The 19,466-nt window shown below is 41.7% G+C and overlaps 1 protein-coding gene across 1 annotated transcript in view; it reads left to right on the plus strand.

Moving 5' to 3' along the window:
* The window catches only part of VWA8 (von Willebrand factor A domain containing 8), a 1,363,176-nt gene that overhangs the window by 208,047 nt on the left and 1,135,663 nt on the right, over nucleotides 1-19,466 (plus strand). Inside the window, exon 3 of the mRNA XM_086935029.1 lies at nucleotides 6,524-6,654. Coding sequence (XP_086791155.1) covers nucleotides 6,524-6,654 — 131 coding nt within the window. The remainder of the gene's footprint in view (nucleotides 1-6,523; nucleotides 6,655-19,466) is intronic.

The raw sequence follows: 19,466 nt of genomic DNA on the forward strand, positions 1-19,466 counted from the left end.
GCTTTTCGAAATCTATACAGCTCAGTATAAATTAATGTTGTATTTCAGAAGTTGATATTTACATTTTTGAAGCTACTGTAAACTTAACAGCTGCAGAGTGACTGGAGTTTACGTTAAATGTTGATTTTGAGCCTGAATCATCAGACCAGAAGGGCTTAGATTAACTAGTGTGTATGCAACATGCTAACATCGCAAGGCATCTTTAGTGTGTTGCTGTGGTTTAATTTCTGAGGGCTTGCTAATGACCCTAGACCGAGACCTCCCCACTATAACCTTAAACAAAGTCATCTTTCAAGTTTCAGTGCTTTTGCATGATATACATCTGATGGTTATCATCTTTGTCCCTTGGTGGTGGAGGGGAGCCTGGTGCAATGGAAGGATTGCAGCTTGCTGCCTTTTACGTTACTGTCTGATTTTGTCATGATTTCATTTCCTTTACTCCTCCTTTCATGTGTTTAAGCAATGTGGGCGAGTCGCTTTAATGATTTAAGAATTTAAGAGTTTCATTGTGATGCAGTTACCATTCTGAACAAGGGCACAGCTTTTCCAAGTTTCTCTTCTTATGTATGTGGAAATCAAGGGTGTAGACACATTCTCCTTTATATCCATACACTTGGCCTCATCTATGATGGTTGGAATGTCAAAGAGTAATTATTTATTTATTTATTTTGAAAGTTGTATAGAGCGCTAACATGATCCTTACGGATATCAGAGCGCTTTACAGACAGAGTGTGACTGAAAGTTACAATAAAGAAGCAGGAGGTCAATAAACATACAAAGTACAATATAAAACTAGTCACAAGAAGGAAGTATTGAGTTACCAGATTACATGCTAAATAAAGTCAAAATAGTCTGAGGAGGAGAAGTATTGAGTTAACCGAATACAATAGACAGAGTTCATGATAATTTGGCTAGGAGGAGAGAGTTTACTTCTTTTTTGAAGGATGCTGTAGATGAGATAAGTCTGATTTCTGGAGGGAGGGCATTCCAAATCCTGGGCGCCATTCCTGAAAAAGAACGTTTGTAGGTTTTTTTCTTGTGGAATCTCTTAGGTTTCAAAAGAAGATTGTCTGCGCTTCTTGTCACTCTTGATCCACCAGATATTGTCAGTTTCTGTGCGAGATAACTGGGGGAGTTGTAGTGTAAGGCTTTGTGGTTCATACAGGCTATTTTCAGATGTATTCTGGCTTCGTAGGGCAGCCAGTTTAAAGCTTTTAGGTCAAGAGTGATGTGTGACCTTTTTTTCGAGCCTGTGATAAGTCTGGCTGCAGCATTAATAGAGGCTTTTAATGGTGCTATAGATGAAAGGGGGAGACCACAGAGTGTTGCACTGCCATATTCCACTCTAGGGATGACCAAGGCTTGAACTGCAGTTTTGAAGTCCTTGGGAAGAAGGAAAGGTTTCAATTTACGCAATGTGTTGATATGGAAATTAGCTCCCTTCGTTGCATTGCTGATGTGATGTTGCATGCAGAGATTACAGTTGAGTGTTATGCCTAACGATTTCGCGGAGTCCACAATAGTAGATTGAACGTTGAGAGCAGTGAGATGATTGAGCCAGGGCTGAATTATGTGGACTTTGGAGGGAGGTGCTATTAGGAGGAATTCTGTTTTTAACGCGTTAAGTTTGAGGTGATTCTCTGCTAGCCAGGTCTGAGTGTTCCTAAGCGTTGAGTTGAGTAATTTGATGTCATCAATGGTGTTTATTTTGAGGTAGAGTTTGGTGTCATCAGCGTACATGTGGAATTGAACATTAGATGCTTGGAGTAGTGCGGTAAGAGGTTCCATGACTAGATTAAACAAAGTAGGGCAGAGGGAGGATCCTTGAGGGACACCCAGAGTAACAGGAACTGCAGAGGACATAGTGTTATTAATCTTGAATTTTTGGGTCCTGTTGTGCAGAAAGGAGGTGAACCAGTTGAGAACTGTCCCTGAGATACCAATTCTGTGATTCGGCAAATCAAGTAGATTCTCATGCTTGACATCAACTTGTTGCACATATCCTCTAAGAAGACTTTTTCCATTCAATGTTTGGAGTACACATAAATCTCTACCTGAATACATTTTCTGTGAGAAAACCGTATCTATCTAAAATTGTTTCCTAATTGTTACCTAATTAGTATTTGCATACTGATGACTAAACCCCTCTAGCATGAAGGTATTCATTTGGAGGACTGTCTTAGCAGTAGCCTGAATTTGCAGCAGATGCGCCTTTTCTTCAAGCAGCTGACCAGCCGGTGTTAGTGAGCTCAGGAGGAAACCCAAATAATGCATCTTTCTGAGGCAGGTAGTGCGTCGGCCGATCTGGAATGACTGACTTCTTGTAGGGGTCTGATTCAATGGGCTCTTGCAAGGGTGTGGTCCCTAAGTGAATTAGATTCCAGAGATGAGGTCACTTGCAGCCTGTGTGAAGTGAAGAACATGCTAGTGAGCAGCGCATGTGGCACCTCTGTCGAGTGTTGGCCTTGCGTCATGATATGGAATAAGAAGACAATCATTACGCCTACAGTGGCCTCTTCCATAACTGGGACCTTGATTCTGGAGGATACCAGTGCCGGAGGAGACATTCGAAGGACAAAGAGCTAAAAAGTCTGGTACATGGCCAGGTCCATGGCTCCGTGAGCAGACAACACGGTCCACGTCCATCTCAACAAAGTGCTTGACACCACACGCGGAGTGGAGTGTTGTTGGCTACAATTGAAAACGCACTGTGGCTCACCACTGGTATGGCTGTTATTGTGGGTTGGTGAGACACTGTAGGTAAAACGTTTGTATAATTGTTTTGTAGTTGTGTTTTGGTGTGATGTGTTAATTGAGTGATGCACTGTTATGTTTCTGCATTGTTGTATTGTGTTGAGGTAATAGTGTGTTATGTTGGGTCTTCACTTGGGATTTCCTGGGCATTTTGAACAGGCGTAATACATCATGCCCTCTGTTGAAAGGAAGTGCAAGGAGTTTTTATTTGATCTTTTTTGGGTGTTTAGAAAGGAGACGCTTTGGCAAGTTGTATGCATGTGTGTTCTATATAAATTTAACGTTTGGAGCTTGTGCTCGGTTTGCTTTTTGATGGGCTAAACCTCGTTCTTTACTTGCCTGCATGGGTGGTTACATTTGACCGTTATGAGGGGTATGGGCTAAACACTATAGCCATAGCGGGTACCCATGGCATGATGTTGACCACCCAATTCATAATGCAGGCTGTGGTATAATCGTGGTAGTTCTTTGCATACTATGGAGCCCCTGAATATACTGTTACCCACTTATGACTTAAAGCGGACCCTGGTATTATGATGGGCAAGAATTGCCATAATGGTGGCAATTCTTGATTGAATATTGCCTCCCTGTGCATGTGCCTGTCCATTACAAGCACTGTGCTAGCTCTGGGATAATGGTGTGCATTCTAGACATACTATTGACATTTTTGTCATGATTGTGCCCCACTCCTGCGTACTGCTTGCACCACCATTATAATTGTAATATTACATATATTGCAAGCATTGATGGCATAATAGTGCCCAACCCTGGTAAATAGATTGCACCTGTAAAATATTGGTAATGCTTTACGTTTTAACAACATTCCTCGACCTATAACATTGATATCTTCATCCATCCATGCACTCATTAAACCAGCCACAGATCCTACATGGGCTCACGTATTCAAGCATTCAAAAGTGCAATTTAACATACAGGCATCCATCCAGGTACTCACATATCCGTTTAATACCCATGTATTGAATCGCTCATTCATCCATCTTTACACTAATTCATCCATCCATCCATCCATTTGCTCAAACACGGCTGGTCTCTGTCTAAAGTGGCATGGTGGGAAACAACACTGTACTGGAATTCGGTCCAGGGCAATTACCAGTGGTTGAGATTAATAGAAGCACTGTTTGTTTCACAGGGTAACTTCTGCAGCAGCTGCATTTCAACATGTGGTAATGAACATTTTTGAAGGTTTGAAGAGTTTTTGAAAGGAGTGTGAGGAAGGTTTAAAGGAAGTTTAGGCCATGTTTAAAGAGAAACTAGTCCTTGTCCAAGATATTTGAGAGTATTATGTCTAACAGGCGGGATGAAAGACAGTAGAATTCTAAAGAGACAAGCGGGGAGCGGTCTGGAGCCCTCTCAAAGAATAAACATGTGATTAAACATTGGTGCAAATAGCAAAATTGCTGGTTCACTCCTTGGCAAGAACAGGCTATGGGAGAAGCCAAAGGTTTACAAGGAGCTTGTGTTATATGTTTGATACCAAAGGCAACGAGCTTTGTGATTATAATGACTTTGCCACTAACCGGTGTATGTAGACAGCTTACGTTGTCAAATCTTTTCGATAAAAAACTTGATCCATAAAGGGAACTGGTTGACGATGAGTTAAGAAAATTGGTATTTAAGTCTTAGGGTATTAAAGTTTTTGAGATGTACCTTATAGAAGAATAGTATGAATCCTAAAATGGACTGAGATGAAACTGTGAAGGAAGCGCCTTAACCAACAAAAAAGGAAGAGCTTGTTTTCAGAATATTATTATTCAAAGTTCGTAGAAACACTTTAAAAAAATTGTAGATTCTCTGAGAAGTCTGTTAAAAACGTATGTCTTTGGAGTGCTCTAAAGATTGAAAGTTGTCAAATTTGTAATGCTTTGTCATTGAACAATCTCATTGTGGCAAAGAAAACTATCTCAACCACTAGAGACATAGATTAGGAGCTGCTGTTCCTCATGTGGAGAAGTGTGGCTCACTGGTTAGAGGAGGAAGACCCTGATGCAGAGATCAGACCCGGGACCAGGGTTCAATTCCCGACACGGCAGGGTCTTGAGCTCAAAAATGTCCACGGACTCGATAATTCTCGCCTCGGTGCCTACTCGAATCATGGGTTCACACTCTGCAACTCTGGGCAATAGCTTGCTTAATCTCCACTACGGCCCCACCGCGATGGGATGCCTGGTCTTCACCTTGGGGATGCCCAGTAGGGGTTATCTCGCAGGGAAAGCCAGAACGGGTTCCCAAAGCAAGCGCTAAGAGACCTGTCGGTGATTTGGCACTATATAAATCGAAATTAACATAACATAACATAACATAACATAACATAACATAACATAACATAACATAACATGTGGGCTAGGGCACAGAAGGAGTTCAGCATTACCATCCGGAGCTTTGAAATTGATGGAAGAACCTGTTTAGAATTTAGAAGAAAGATCTAAGGGTATTTTGGGGCTATTTCTCATTCAAATGTTATGTATGGGGAATGCTCTTTTTTATACACATCGATCATAAACTTTTAATTCATACTTTTACTTGTAAAGGAGCTGAGGCAACTGCCCCAAAGATTTAGTTTTGGATGTTAGGTTTAAATGGGTACATCTTTAGAATGGAATTTTTACTTGGAGTTAAGAATGTGGTGGTGGACATATTTACGTTACCTTTGAGAAGAGATCAGGAAGTGCTGGAGCATAAAACGGGGAGTTTGCTGGTTGGATAATCCCTGGTGCCAACATAAAGAAATAGCAAAGGCTGGGTGAGGAAAATATTACTCGGGGGGTTATCTGGGGAAACATTTTGCAACACAGGGAGAAGACAAAACTAAAGAATGTAAGTAATTTGGGGATGTGAGACAAGAATGGATGGAAAAAGGTTTTTATTAGAGGGACCAAGTTTGAACTACTGCCAGTGATCGGAGGAAAGTTGATGGAACTAACACACACAAAGGCAGTGAGGGTATACTCTCATCAAAATTAGGATGCCAAAAACGTGTTGGTGCTGGGAGTGGATTCTTAGGTAGAGAACATGGTAAGGTATTGTCTAACGCAGTGATACTCAAAGTATGGCCCGGGGGCCGCATGCGGCCCTCCTGACCTTTACATGTGGCGCACAGATGAACAGCAGCACTGGGCTGCTGTTCACTGAACTCAGCACTAACATTAAAACAACTTAAATATACAGGCAAGCCTTTGTTGAAAGGTTAGTTGAAGGTTAAAAAAGTAAGTAACTATGTTGTCCTGCTCCACTTAACTTTAGGAACTCCTACATTTTCAAAGCCATCTTGCAGCAAAAGTGTAAAAATATGATAACGTGTCTTTAAAATTCAAAAAGTGTATTTCATTCCACACAATTTGGTAACGTCTCAGGTTTTCTGGTTTCACATTGTGCAATTCAACCACTAAATGTATATGCGTCGCTTCCTCTATGCACTCCTTACAGCCCCTGTTCCCCCCCCAAAATCGCCACCCTGCTGACATCGATGCGGCCCTCGTCACATCACAGACCAAACTTTGTGGCCCTTGAGAAAATGTTTGCGAGTACCCATGGTCTAACGTTTGCAGAGAGTTTCCAGGAGACCTACTCTGTCACTTCTGGAACCATCAGGGAAGCAATAGATAAAATTGTTTTTTGACATTATTGGGGTCATTGAAGAGTATCGGCTCGGAGGAAGGTGTGTCTAGCTCTGAAATTGGCGTTTCAATTTAGTAGGTTAATTTTCTTTAAAATTGGATGAATTTTGTGGATGTTTTTTTTTCTTCTGCAGTGTCTGAGCCTCTGTCCCAGGCTGTGATCCAGCATTTAAAGTGGATAATGCAGAAAGATCTCTTGGGGCAAGATGTCTTCCTCATTGGCCCCCCTGGACCTCTCCGTCGCTCCATTGCCATGCAGTACTTGGTAAGTCACAAAGAGTGGACCAGCTGCTTTTATCAAGAACACGACAGCGTGTATCTCACTAGAATTAACTTTGCCTTTTAGATTTCATAATTGTCAAAATGTCTACAATTTGTTGAATTGTGAACAAGAATCACTGGAATCCTTGCAAGCCGCCCACCTTAGTGACTGCACCACCACTGCCAAGGACTTAATTGCTCAATATGGTGGCATGTTTCCTCCATGGTTTTTGTATTATAAGCTCCTCACATTTCTGGCCTTTTGTGCACAATATTGTGTGGATTGAAAGGGATAATAGGGATGAAATGTTAAGATTATGATAATATGAATGCAGCTCTTATGTAGGATGTCACGTTTTTACCAGACACTAAAATGGCTCTGCATGATGTACCTGTTATCATCTCCTGCTAGCAACATCCTATGCACCCCCACCTCAAGCAGAGAAATGAAGAGACATTTCCAGATAGGAAATCCCAGCTTTCCAAATATTTAATCCCAGCTTTCAAAATATTCTGTGTGAAAGGCGTTAATTTACCAATGATGCTGTACGTCGCCCGCTGACCCCTGCGTAAGTGACACACCATGCACATTAAGCCAGAAAATGACTTAAGCTTTTACCACTCCAGGAGGATTAGATTAACAAAGTGCAGTCCAAGCCCAGATGCATGTACTGTAAAATCCGCTCCTTGTGTTTTATGGCTCTGGTGAGACGTCATTAATGGAGTATTGGTAAGCCATCCATGAGCAAGGCATCTGTACATGAGAAATAAAACAACTCGGAAGCTGAGTGTTGCTGATTATGCAAAATGTTTCAGAACTGACCAATGAGCCCAAAGTAAACCCCCTCCACCGTTTCAGATGAAAAGCTTAACCAGCCACCAGCATCATCATTAGTGTGCACTTTTCGCTGTATAGCTAAAATGGTAGTACTGAGAAGGGGGGTCCCAGAACACAAAAATAAAAGAGAGTATACAAATATAATAAATGATAATTAAGAGCATAAGTCTTGAAATGATGACAACATTGTTGTTTAATCACAATGTGTAGGTACGTTATGTCACACAATCATTTGGTAAGTAAAATTCAACGTATCACGTGCCCCAGAAAGGGAGGGGGGTAGGGGGAATGATGGTGCAGGAGAAAGTGTAGGGTAGTTTGGAAAAGTGACATAAACAACGGTCAATCGACCTTACTATACAGTACACTAGTTTAATTCACAAAATATGGACCAACGGTTCGAAAATATTATCTGTACATCATGCTTCCAAAGAACAAATGCAATTAATGACCTATATGGACGGAAGCTGAAAATAGGAAGGCTGTTGACGTTTCAACCCATGAGTTAATGCAGGCAATAGGTGTTGCCTTGCTTGGGGGTCTTCATCAGGACGGGGGTGGTGCAAGTTATCTAAAGAAAGGATTGAATAAACACGATGACTTAAGTCATGGAAGATCTAATCATGGAATTCGTATAATGTGGTTGAAAAGGTTGGAATGTTGTAATTACCATGAAGAAAGGATTGCTTGGATCATGGTAGGTATCTCGTATATAAGCGAGGAACATCATGGCGTGTTGGCTACAGGGGGGGGTAGAAACAAATAATGAAATAATGAATGAAAAAAACGCATCGTGAACAGACACGTATTTCGTACAGTATGATCATGGCAAATAGGGTGGGATTGGGCTTACATTGGTTGTGCAACGGTATACTCGAGGATACGCCTCGGTATATTTATGTGCCCATGGTGGATGCGTGCTGATAAATAAGACTCGATCGCGTCAATGGATCGGGAAACTGAAAAACACAAAAAGGTGGGGGCCGAGGCCCGCAAACCATCAAAGGGAGTTTAAAATAAGGACGGCTTGTTTCCGCGCTTAGGTAGTACGTTCATTACCTGCTTGTTAGTCCCGTAGGGGGTGGCCGGTAAATCCTGTCGGATCCGATCGGGAATTTATGGAAAAATAAGAAGGGCCAGCAAAGCATTAGCCGCTACTCACACAGGAGTATTGCATTTGAAATTGCATTTGAAATTTTACTGACATAAAACCATTGAAATTCCCACGTTATAGTTAGTTGGACTCACTATAGCTTGCGCGCCTGCAATGCACTGCTGATGACGTCACATATTACATCACTCATGACATGGTCAGTGACATCACTCATGACATAACTGATGACACCATCCAGTGAATGTGTGTCTTTCTGAAAAATAAATATGTTTTATATATGTATATGTAAAGGTCGATGGAAGAATAAATGTTTAAATAAGTGTCTTAATGGATGTTTTTAAAAAAAAAATTGGTTAACTGGCTTATTAAGTGTATCTTAGTGAATACATATATTAGCGAGTATTGTTTAAATATTTAAATGATGTATCAGTGTTTCACTTTGTGTATAAGTGGCTGCATGGGTTGGTGAGTAGCTACATGTGTGTGTATATGGGTTATTAGATGTTTTTTTTAGTATCAGTATGAGTGTCTGTATGGTTTGGTGGTGGTGTTACTTAGCACATAGATGCATCAATGACTGACTCACTGTTTGTATGTGTTTTGAAGACAGCATATGTGCAGGACTGTATGGGTGGATGAGTGTGTATATGTGTGTGTTAGTGAGTGAATGACTGTCTCACTAGTGTCTTTATCAGTAACTACATATGTTTTAATCTAGTATATGTGAGTATTGATGTATATAAGTGAGTATATGTGAGAGTGAGAGATTGAAAGAGTTCTTGTTTAAATAAGTATGTGTTTCTATAAGTGATTGTTTAAGAGAGTAAGTATGTGTAAGTTTCCTTAGAAGTAAGGTGGTAGTGTGTGTATAGCTGTATAGGCAAATAAATGGATGTTCAATAGTTTATTTGCATGTGTGATTATGTGTGTGAGTAACTTTTGGATGACTGTCGGTGTGTAACAGGATGTATAGGTGTTTCACTACATGTGATGAGTGAATATATGTATGAGTGACTATATAGAACTGTTGGTGAATGAGTGGATGTGTATATAGATGGTGGTATTACTGATTTGGTTGTTGTAACTGGTATGGGCATCTCTATTTTTTGAAAATTTTAGTTTCTATTATTGAATATGTGTTTCAAGGGTTACATTACACTGAAAGGAGGTCTGTCACTCTGTCACAAGGATGGTGTCATCAGTGATGTCATGAGTGATGTCACTGACCATGTCATGAGTGATGTAATATGTGATGTCATCAGCAGTGCATTGCAGGCGCGCAAGTTATAGTGAGTCCAACTAACTATAACGTGGGAATTTCAATGGTTTTATGTCAGTAAAATTTCCAGCTAACTATAACTGGTGTCAAACCTATGGTTTTTTCAGTGAATTTAATAGGTTTTTTAAATGCTAATTCCTAACTATAACTGGTGTGAAACCTACGGGTTTTTCTGTGAATTTCATAGGCTTTGTAAATGCTAATTCCTAACTATATATAGGGCCTCAAACCTGTTTTTTTCAGTGAATTTCAAAGGTTTTTTAATAGCAAATTTCTATTGCTATCAAATATAATATTTTTTATAATGAATCCTATATTGTATATTTATGTAATACTATTTTTTTATGTATCGTCTTCATTTTTATTATTTTATTTTTTGCCCTGGAGCGCTCCCGGTGCCCGTACCGGTGTGCGCACCGGAAAGCGCAGTCTTGCGGCGCGCCCCGTTGCGCGTACCGGTGACCGTCCCGTTTCCGCTATTGCCGCGAACGAAAACATCATCGTGACGTATCGCGTAGCCGCGTCCGCGTGATACACACGGCGTAAGCGCACTCGAGCGCATACGATCGCGCTATGTAAGCGCCGCGCCCCGGGCGCTTAGCGTAAGCGCGTCGGGTCATGTGACCTGAAAATAACACTTTTCATTGGTTCAGAACAGTTTTTTTTTCCAAATGATGAAAGCCCCCACCTTTTTTCCTCATTCTCACTTTGTACTTTGACTGAGGAAGACCTTTTTGCAGACCTATTTGTACTGAGAAATGGCTACAGTAGCAGCAGCAGCAAGAGCATCTCAACCACCACCACCACCACCACCACCACAAGGACCACCACAACACCACAGTGGTGGAGAAGAAGAAGTAGAGGAGGAGGAAGAGGAGGAGGAGGAGAGGCGGTTCCTGCCTGAAGATAATACCCCCTATAAGCCAAAGGAGCACAATGTCTGGGAGTTTTTAAAAATCCCATGGGTCCTAAAGAAAGTTAATGCTCCAAAAGTTACATGTCTGATCTGTGGCATTGTACTTTCCAGGGGGAACCCTGCCAAAAAGTATTCTTCGCCACATGCAATGCCGGCACCCAAACAACTATGCTGCGGCAGAGGTCGGAGAACTGACCAGAAACCCTCCCCAATCTTCTCCCAGCACCTCCCAAAGTAAACAACCCACTGCATCGGGTCCAGAGACAAAGGAGATGGTCCCAAATATCCAACCCCAGTTTGGAGATTTTAAAATAGTTTGTAAATTTTGCGGGACTACAATTTGCTATGGAGAGCAAAGTATTAAACTGATTAACCGTGCTGGAGACAACCACAAGTGCAAAAACAAACCTTAATTTTTTCCTGGTTTTTTTTGCTCCAGTTGAGATGTTTACAATTCCCTGTTTTTTGTTTGTCCCCATAACAATTACAAAAAAATATAAAATTGTTCATAAAAGCCAAAAAAAGTAAAAAATGTTCCAAAAAACAATAAAAAAATATAAAACAACAAAAAGAATTAAAAAAACAGTTCTTTTTAGAACTACCTCCAATTTATAAAAAAATGCTAATTTTTTTTAAAACTCCGTCATTCTTTTTTCCCCATAGTACGCTCCCCGGTACGCTCCGCAGTGCGCGTACCGGGCGCTCCCCCGCGCAAATCGATTTTTTTTTTTTTGCCCCGCGGGCCCTTTAATGGCCCCCACATCAAACCTAGGGGGTCGGGGGGGTCTACCCTGCCCCCTTTTGGTCATTTCCCCCTTTGTTTTTGCCACCTCTTGTGTCTCGATCCTACCGAGACACAAGATGGCGGCCACTCCGGACTGTTTGGAATGTTGACAGACACCCGAGAGCCAATCAGCTTTCCGCTCGCGAACTCGCGTAGCGCGCTGGAGCGCGCCCCGGTGCACGTACCGGGGCGCACTTATAGATATATATATTTTTTTAACCTAAATTACTCAAAATCCACTGGAGCACATATCTTGAGACATAGCAAAGGCACATCGGGCTACCAGTCCCTACAATTTTGCCAAGTTTTGTGGAAATCCATTCAGCCGTTTGGGCTAAAAGTGAGTCCAACCGCCCTATGGAAATTAACATGGGGAAAACACGTTTTGGGACCCCCCTTTTATCTCGGCCCCCGCTTGACGAATCCCCCCCCCAAACTTTCAGGGAAGGAGCGGAGCGCAGCGAGGCAAATTTAAGGAAAATTACAGGCAGATTCCTCAACCGGCGCCAAAGTTATTCCCAATAGAATGTTGCGGATTTCCTATGGAAAACAATCCTAACTATAACTACCTACTGGCGACCGCCAGTAGGTAATATATTATGTGTGTGTGTGTGTGTGTATATATATGTATGTGTGTATATATATATATATATATATATGTGTATATATATATTTGTGTATATATATATATATATATATATATATATATATATATATATATATATATATGTTTTAGTTGAGTCAATTTCAAGGTTGTTGCCTGTTTAAATAGCATTATTAGCTGTAATACTGGGGAAACGCTTGCCTTTTGTAAAGGGATTACATGGAAGGAGGAGAAGAAGAATAAAAGGCACATTTCCAGAGCGCAATACGTGGGAATGAAATGCCCGACGGAAATAACAGACACTGTAAAGCATTCTATTTGTAATGCATCACTCTTTGCCTGGCCTGCAGAGCTCAGTTGATGCATTTAACATTAAAGCAAAATATGTGAGGATTTGCCCACTCAGTGCACAAAACATCTGGACGTCGTGTAAATGGCACCTAATCTACAGGACAACTGTACCCCGAACCTCAATACAGGAAGTGAGTGTTGAGAGAATGTAACCGGAGCAGTAAACCCGGATGTGTAAGCGGCAGTTGGAAGCGTTTTAACAATGGTCTGGTGCTGAAATTCAGGCCGCCCACGGAGCTTACAAGCAGTCACAAATTACTCTTTCTTTTCGCAGTTATTGGAGAGCTTTACGCGAGAACCTTACGCTACACACGTTTTTTCATTTGCCCAAAATCTCAGTATGTTGAACCGACGCCGGCATTCGAACTTGGTTCTCCAGGACCACAGTTGCCAGCTCTAGTCATTACGCCACCTCTCCTCCCTGCTGAAGGGAGCCAGGGAGTTTTCCCCTGGTAGAGTTCCTCAAGGCCAGACTTCATGCAGGTTATGGTGATGGACTTGGTGACTACTGTCTAACTCCTTGTGTTTTGATTTAAATACTTTCCAGAGTTACCAGTTGTCGAGTCCCCGACACTCCATTCTAAATATATAAAATGGCTTGTTAGCTGTAAGATGTTTTCACTCAGTGGGCCAGTGCAAAGCTTTTCTTTTGAATATTTTTATTGATGCACATGTCCGCACATTTAGATGGCAAATGCTTTCTTTATTGATTTGATAACATATGTGGACATTCAGGCTTCATTGCAAACAGCTTTGGGTTTCACTAGAGGACTGATGAGCCATGCACAGACAGTGTCATGGTAGGCACTGATATTCAACCTGTGCCTCCAATGCCACCATCTGTCCACATTTTGTTCCTTCCTAGTGAGCGGTGTACCTTTGTGTGTGCAGTGTACTCGTGTGAGTGCCGAATAGCCACGATGATTTGTAAGTGCATTGTGAGTGGAGTACTTGTATGAATGTAGGATTTACATTGTCTTTTGTGAGTGCAGAGTAACTGGTCTACAGTTTGAAAGTTATGCCTGTGTGAGTGTAGTCAGGAATATGCCACTGTGAGTGTGGCATTTGGCATTTGCATGTGTGAGTGCAGCATGAGGGGTGAGTCCATGTGAGAGCAGTAGTTTGAGTATGAAGTCCCTGCATGTTATCTTTTTGTATTGGTGCACTTTACAAGGGCCAAACCTGTTGGCTTTTGTAATGCTTTTTAGGGCCATGGCTTTGACTTACAGAAATACACTGTAGGGAGTGAACTACAATAGTGTGTATGTGGGAGTGGTAGTGAGTTTTGATATGACATATGCAGACTATAGCCAAAGAGGTTGAGGCGTGTCGACTGTAGCTCACCGACCAAGATGTCATCCTAGTGAGGGGTCCCAGTTACTTTTGCCTGCACTATGGCTCATGGCAGCCTAGCTACACCACTGCAGTGCGCTAATTTAGAGGAGCTTCAAACAAGTATATATACATGAAATAAGCCATTTGCAGAGTAATGGCAATAGAAATTGGAATTGTGTGCTGTAATATATAACAAACATTCTAAACACAATATTTATGCAAAACTCGAGAGGAGGATCTTATTGCTCTAGGTAACGTACTATTATAACATACAGTAGTAAAAATAACCAACATCAGCATGCCAACTTGTTCAGGGATACAAGCTGTTCTAATCTCTTTTAGCTACTTTGGTTCATCCTCTACCTGAAAGGAAATGGAGGGATGGGATGCGAGGAGACTGATGGACAAAGGTAACGAAGTGGAGAAATTGGATAAGGTGGACCTGCTTAAGCAAAAAGATAATAAGCTGGAGGACATGAGGATTTCTATAAGGGAGAAAGATTGTGAAAGAGTACCTCATATACAACTCGCAGTGCTGGGGATGTTAAGAAGTATGGAAAATGCCTGGGAGATAGCTGCTATAAGTGGCAGAACTCTGCAGTGAGCAGCACAGTTTACTCCCTTTATTGGCCGTAAAGAGAATATGAAAGCAACCAAGTTGCCCCACCGAGGGTCTAGTCTGTGTATACACTATTCGGCGGGAGAATCAAAAGGCACGTGGTGTACTTGCCACTTGGTCACCAAAATATAAAACCGATCTGCCACAGATGACTGAAACTTTAAATAAACGTAGTCTTGGCACCAAGACCTAGTTCCAATTACACTAGTTCTACTAGTTTGTTACATTCAACTCTTGATGATGAACCAGTTTGTACGTCTGTGCAGAAAAGTTCTAACATTCAGGATAAGTGAGGAGAATGCAAAGAGAGACGTTTGATAGATCTGACAGGTTTTAGAATGGGCTTCAACATCAAAACGCAACCCTAAAGGTCCTGGATTTCACATTTCTGACAAAGGTAATCATGCCTACTGTTCCTGCTGACCTGTCAGAGGCCTTCTACACAGTTGATCATGATAGACTACTTCAGTTACTTGATCATCACATCGGCTTTCAAGACAAGGTCTTAAGATGGTTCAAACCGTTCAAACCAACTGATCCCAATTATTAAAGAGTGGAAAACACACCTTTGTCACCGCCAAAATGCTCTCCTCTTCAAACATCCAAATTCAGAACACCTTCAGCATGGAATAATCCTTCTCTAGTGCACCCACTTTAGATTGGAACTCTTTAGCCTTGACCTCAGGGCTTTGATTCCACTCTCTGTCTTCTGAAAGCAAATTTAGACTCTCTTCTTCAGACAATTTCTTGACTAAGCTTTATATAGGGTTCACTGACTAAAGAATGGATGCATGCAATACGCTTTACGTTCAAATCTGTTAACCCAATCTCAATGTAATCCCAACATGTTAACTTTATTGCATCATAAAACATTGTCATACTCTGTCCATTTATGATATATTAGTGGATAAATACATAAATATAGATATGAATATTTTTCTTAGATTGTCTTCATATCATAAACTTTTGTCTCTCTCCATTTGCCATTTGGCATGCTGCATGTGTCATGGTGGACCTTCGAGAGGGCAGTTTTCGGAGAGTTGGACTTTCTGAAGTAAATTATCAAATAGATGAAGGATTTTCGAGCCAATAATCTAAACATCACCCAATGAGTTTCAGTGTGGCATGTTCTAAAAGTTGCTGTGAGATGTTCATACTCGTACCACTCGGGGTGACAAATGCAAAAACAACAGTTGATGGACAGAATGCAGAACAATGTCATACATTCACCCCAGTGCAGAGATCTGGGCCTAAATCCATCCTTGTCCAGGTCCTCCCTGGGCTGGAAACAAGCATCCTAGGACCGGTTTCGGAGTTTCACCCCTCTTCAGCCAGGATAGCTTGATTCCAGTGGCATGGAGAGCACGGGACCTACGTCTAGGCATACCCGTCCCACTTGGGGAGACAAATGGAAAAACAACAGTTGATGGACAGAATGCAGAACAATGTCATACATTCACCCCAGTACAGAGATCTGGGCCTAAATCCATCGTTTTTTTGCTCACCATGCAATTCCAGTTTGAACCCAGCCATATGCAAATCAGTCTTGACCCTGTGCATCATGGGAACAGTCCAGCCTGGACTGGAAACAAGCATCCTAGGACCGGTTTCGGGGTTTACCCCTCTTCAGCCAGGATAGCTTGATTCCAGAGGTATGGAGAGCACGGGGCCTACGTCTAGGCATACCCGTCCCACTTGGGGTGACAAATGCAAAAACAACAGTTGATGGACTACAGGGCATTACTCATAGTCCAATGGGTAAGTCACTAGCCTTAGTTCGACTAGATCTGAGTTCAAATCCTGGCTTTTAAGCAAATTGTGAGTATATAGTCTGAATGGTCGCAAATAAATACCACTGACCCATTAGTGGAACACTAGCTAATACACTATTTGATGACATGTAGGGAAGGAATGTAATGCAATTAGTATGAGAATGCGGGCAGAATCTAGTGAGCACACAAGATGGAACCTATATCACTAAATGTCCTGATCCCTTAAAAAGGTGATGGGGCAACTACCAGCACACATTAAGCACTTGTTTTGGGAGGTGGAAGGAGCTTCCTTGTAAACGTGAATTACATTTGTTAGGAATGCTAGGGCTGCTCCTTTGAGACATGCAAAGAGAAGGAAAAGGTGGGTAGTGTGTAAAGGAAGGGGAACAAATCTATTAACAGTGAATAATGATTATGTTTAAAGAAGGCACATATAGTAACTTTTGATAAATCTATCTGCATGGTTGATCAACCTTAGAGTTTCCTCAGATGCATAACACTAGATAACTGTACCATATTTGAACCAGAGTTAATTTAATTATGCTGCACTTCTTTGAATGCATTCTTATGGCTGATGTGTTGGTTCTTATTGTGTTGGCCATCTTGAAATGGTAAAGCAATAAGAAAGTATGGCAAAAACTTTAATAGATGGCTATCCACATCAAAGTTGTCCACCCACATGTGCACACACGTTGGTAAAGCCAAGATTGGTCATGTGCCAGCGCAAAATAATGGGCGGATCTACTGGTTTCTAGTGCTTATTTACATAAGGAGACAAATCATATGCTTGTGTTTCACCCTCTGGTCACACTTGCTGATTTCTTCCCACTGGTTCTTCGGGATATGAAAGGGCGACCCGTTAAAACCATGCCTGTCTAAGATCGTGTGGGAGATAGCTAGTCTGATCCATGCTGTAGTTGCTTGTACTACCATCTCTAGAAGTGATTTTTAGAGGGGGCACGCATGGGGCCACAGATTAAAATGGCGGGGTAACCTACAATGGGCAATCATGACAAACACATACACATTAATGGGAACATTCTAAGCAGACTATGAAGCAGTACTAAGCTCTGTGGGGAGGGTTAGTGATCTTTGGAGTGTTTCAATCACTCCAATTCTCCTCACACCACTTTCTGCTGCAGTCTCTTGGTAAGACACTTATGTTAATTTCTCCTGATATCTTTCTGAAACCCTCGATCTGCTTATCTCACACCTCATCTCTTTCCTCTTCAGCACCCTCTTGTCATTTTCTTCTGCACATTTTTACTTGCATCTCCTAACACTCTCCTTCCCACACACAACACACCCACTCACCCATATGCACTGCATTTTCTTTAAATTTCACCATGTTAATATTTTAACAGCCGTGCACTTCCTTAAAGCACTTTGGCATGGAATAACATTTACAATTGGCACACCTGACTCTTGCTCTTCAGAGAGGCCAAGGATTGAAGGATTGAATAAGCAGTTATTCTGAACCCCATGTGATCCGTTGCTGGACAGTTTGAGAAATTCACACTTCCTTCGTCCTGAACTCTATAGCTCTTAATCATGGCCTTTTATAAACACCCACCCACAATCCGAACTCACACAAACATACAGAGGCGACTCTTTTCACACCACTCAATATACATGAGAAGTGTTTTGCATTAGGAAACTATATAAACTCAAAAAATCAAATTCTCTCAGGGAACTCACGAGTAAGTAAAATATGAAATGCAAACAGGAACAAAATCAGTAATCCACGGCTGAGATTCCTGTGTCTTATTTTGCTGGCTGCAGTTGTCTCCTTGATGGTGAGTCTAAAACAATTACAGATGGAGCCCCAGCAAGCCCCCAAAGCGACGCCACCAGTTGCTCTGCTGCTGCTGTCTGATGAGGGAAAATGGAGCATGTATGGCTCTGGGACAGAGTGGGGAGTGAGGGGTGGACCCCGGAGCCTGATTGAGGCAGAAAATAGACAGAGGTGCACCAAATATGAGTGGCCCCCTCATTAGAGAATTGTGTAGGTAAAACGTAGCTCAGGTCAGACAGTTTTAAATGTGTAAAGTCATGCTGCATACACAGTTTGCAAAGTATGGAACACTGCATGGGTTTCAGCTTGCTGCTGTCAAGATTTGTTTTAATGTCCGGGAAATCAACACTAAAACCAGTGTAGCAGACCATAAAACAGGCCCAAGCACAGCCAAAAAGGCCCATACACTGACCGGTAGCCCAGCCCATTGGACACTGCCTAATTGCTGTATAGGTCAATCTGACCTCCTGGCCCCATCATCATGATTGATGTTGGACTTGGCCCTTTCTGCAGGGTCATCCCCAAACTTTTGCCCTTTACCCCTTGTATTTTCTGAATTTTGTATTTGTTGGCCGCAGGACTCTGTGCACCTTACCACTGTTGACTAGTGCTAAAGTGTGTGTGCCTTCTCCCTTAAATGTGGTAACATTGGCTTATATCCAATTGACACAGTAAAGTGTCACAGCTTGTATTCAGGATATGTAAAAAAAATCTACTAGTTGACGTGCAACACTTATTGTGCCACTCACTTAAGTGGCCCTTTAAAACATGTCTCAGGCCTGCCATTCCAGCCAGTGTGCAATTTTAAACTGCCAATTCGACCATGCAAAATAAACCTTTATCCAGGTTTAAACCTTGCTTTATCATATAAATAAGCCACCCATAAACAGCTTATAGGGTCGGGTGCTTTGTATTGAAAATTTAGGACATGTGTTTTTAAGTTGTACATGTCCTCCTAGATTTATTTTTCCCTACTGTGAGGTTTTCCTCTCCCATGGGATAACATTGGGTACCTTAGTACATTTGGCAACTTTTTTGGGGGGACATAAAGAAATGTCATACTTGGTCTCAAAAGAATTGTAATTTCATTGGACTTCAATTCTGAAAATTCAATTTTTAGAAGGTTGGCATTTTCTTGTCCTCACAATTTGGTGCCTGCAGCCTGTGTTCTGAGTCACATAACTATGAATACAGTGGCAGTATCCCTTTGTGTATTCCTCCCAGACAGTGAGACAAAGGGGGACCAGGTGTTAGCAGGAAGGGCCATCCTTTCACGATGGGAGGTGCAGAACAGTTCCCTGCTCCACTTACATCTCAAAGAGGCTACCTCCAGCAAACTCACAATGTACATGACATCAGTCTTTATTCACTCTAGACCTCTTGGAACCTGGGAAGCGGCGGAAATTTCC

This window comes from Lissotriton vulgaris, chromosome 8 (assembly GCF_964263255.1).
Source record: "Lissotriton vulgaris chromosome 8, aLisVul1.2, whole genome shotgun sequence".
Lineage (NCBI taxonomy): Eukaryota > Metazoa > Chordata > Amphibia > Caudata > Salamandridae > Lissotriton > Lissotriton vulgaris.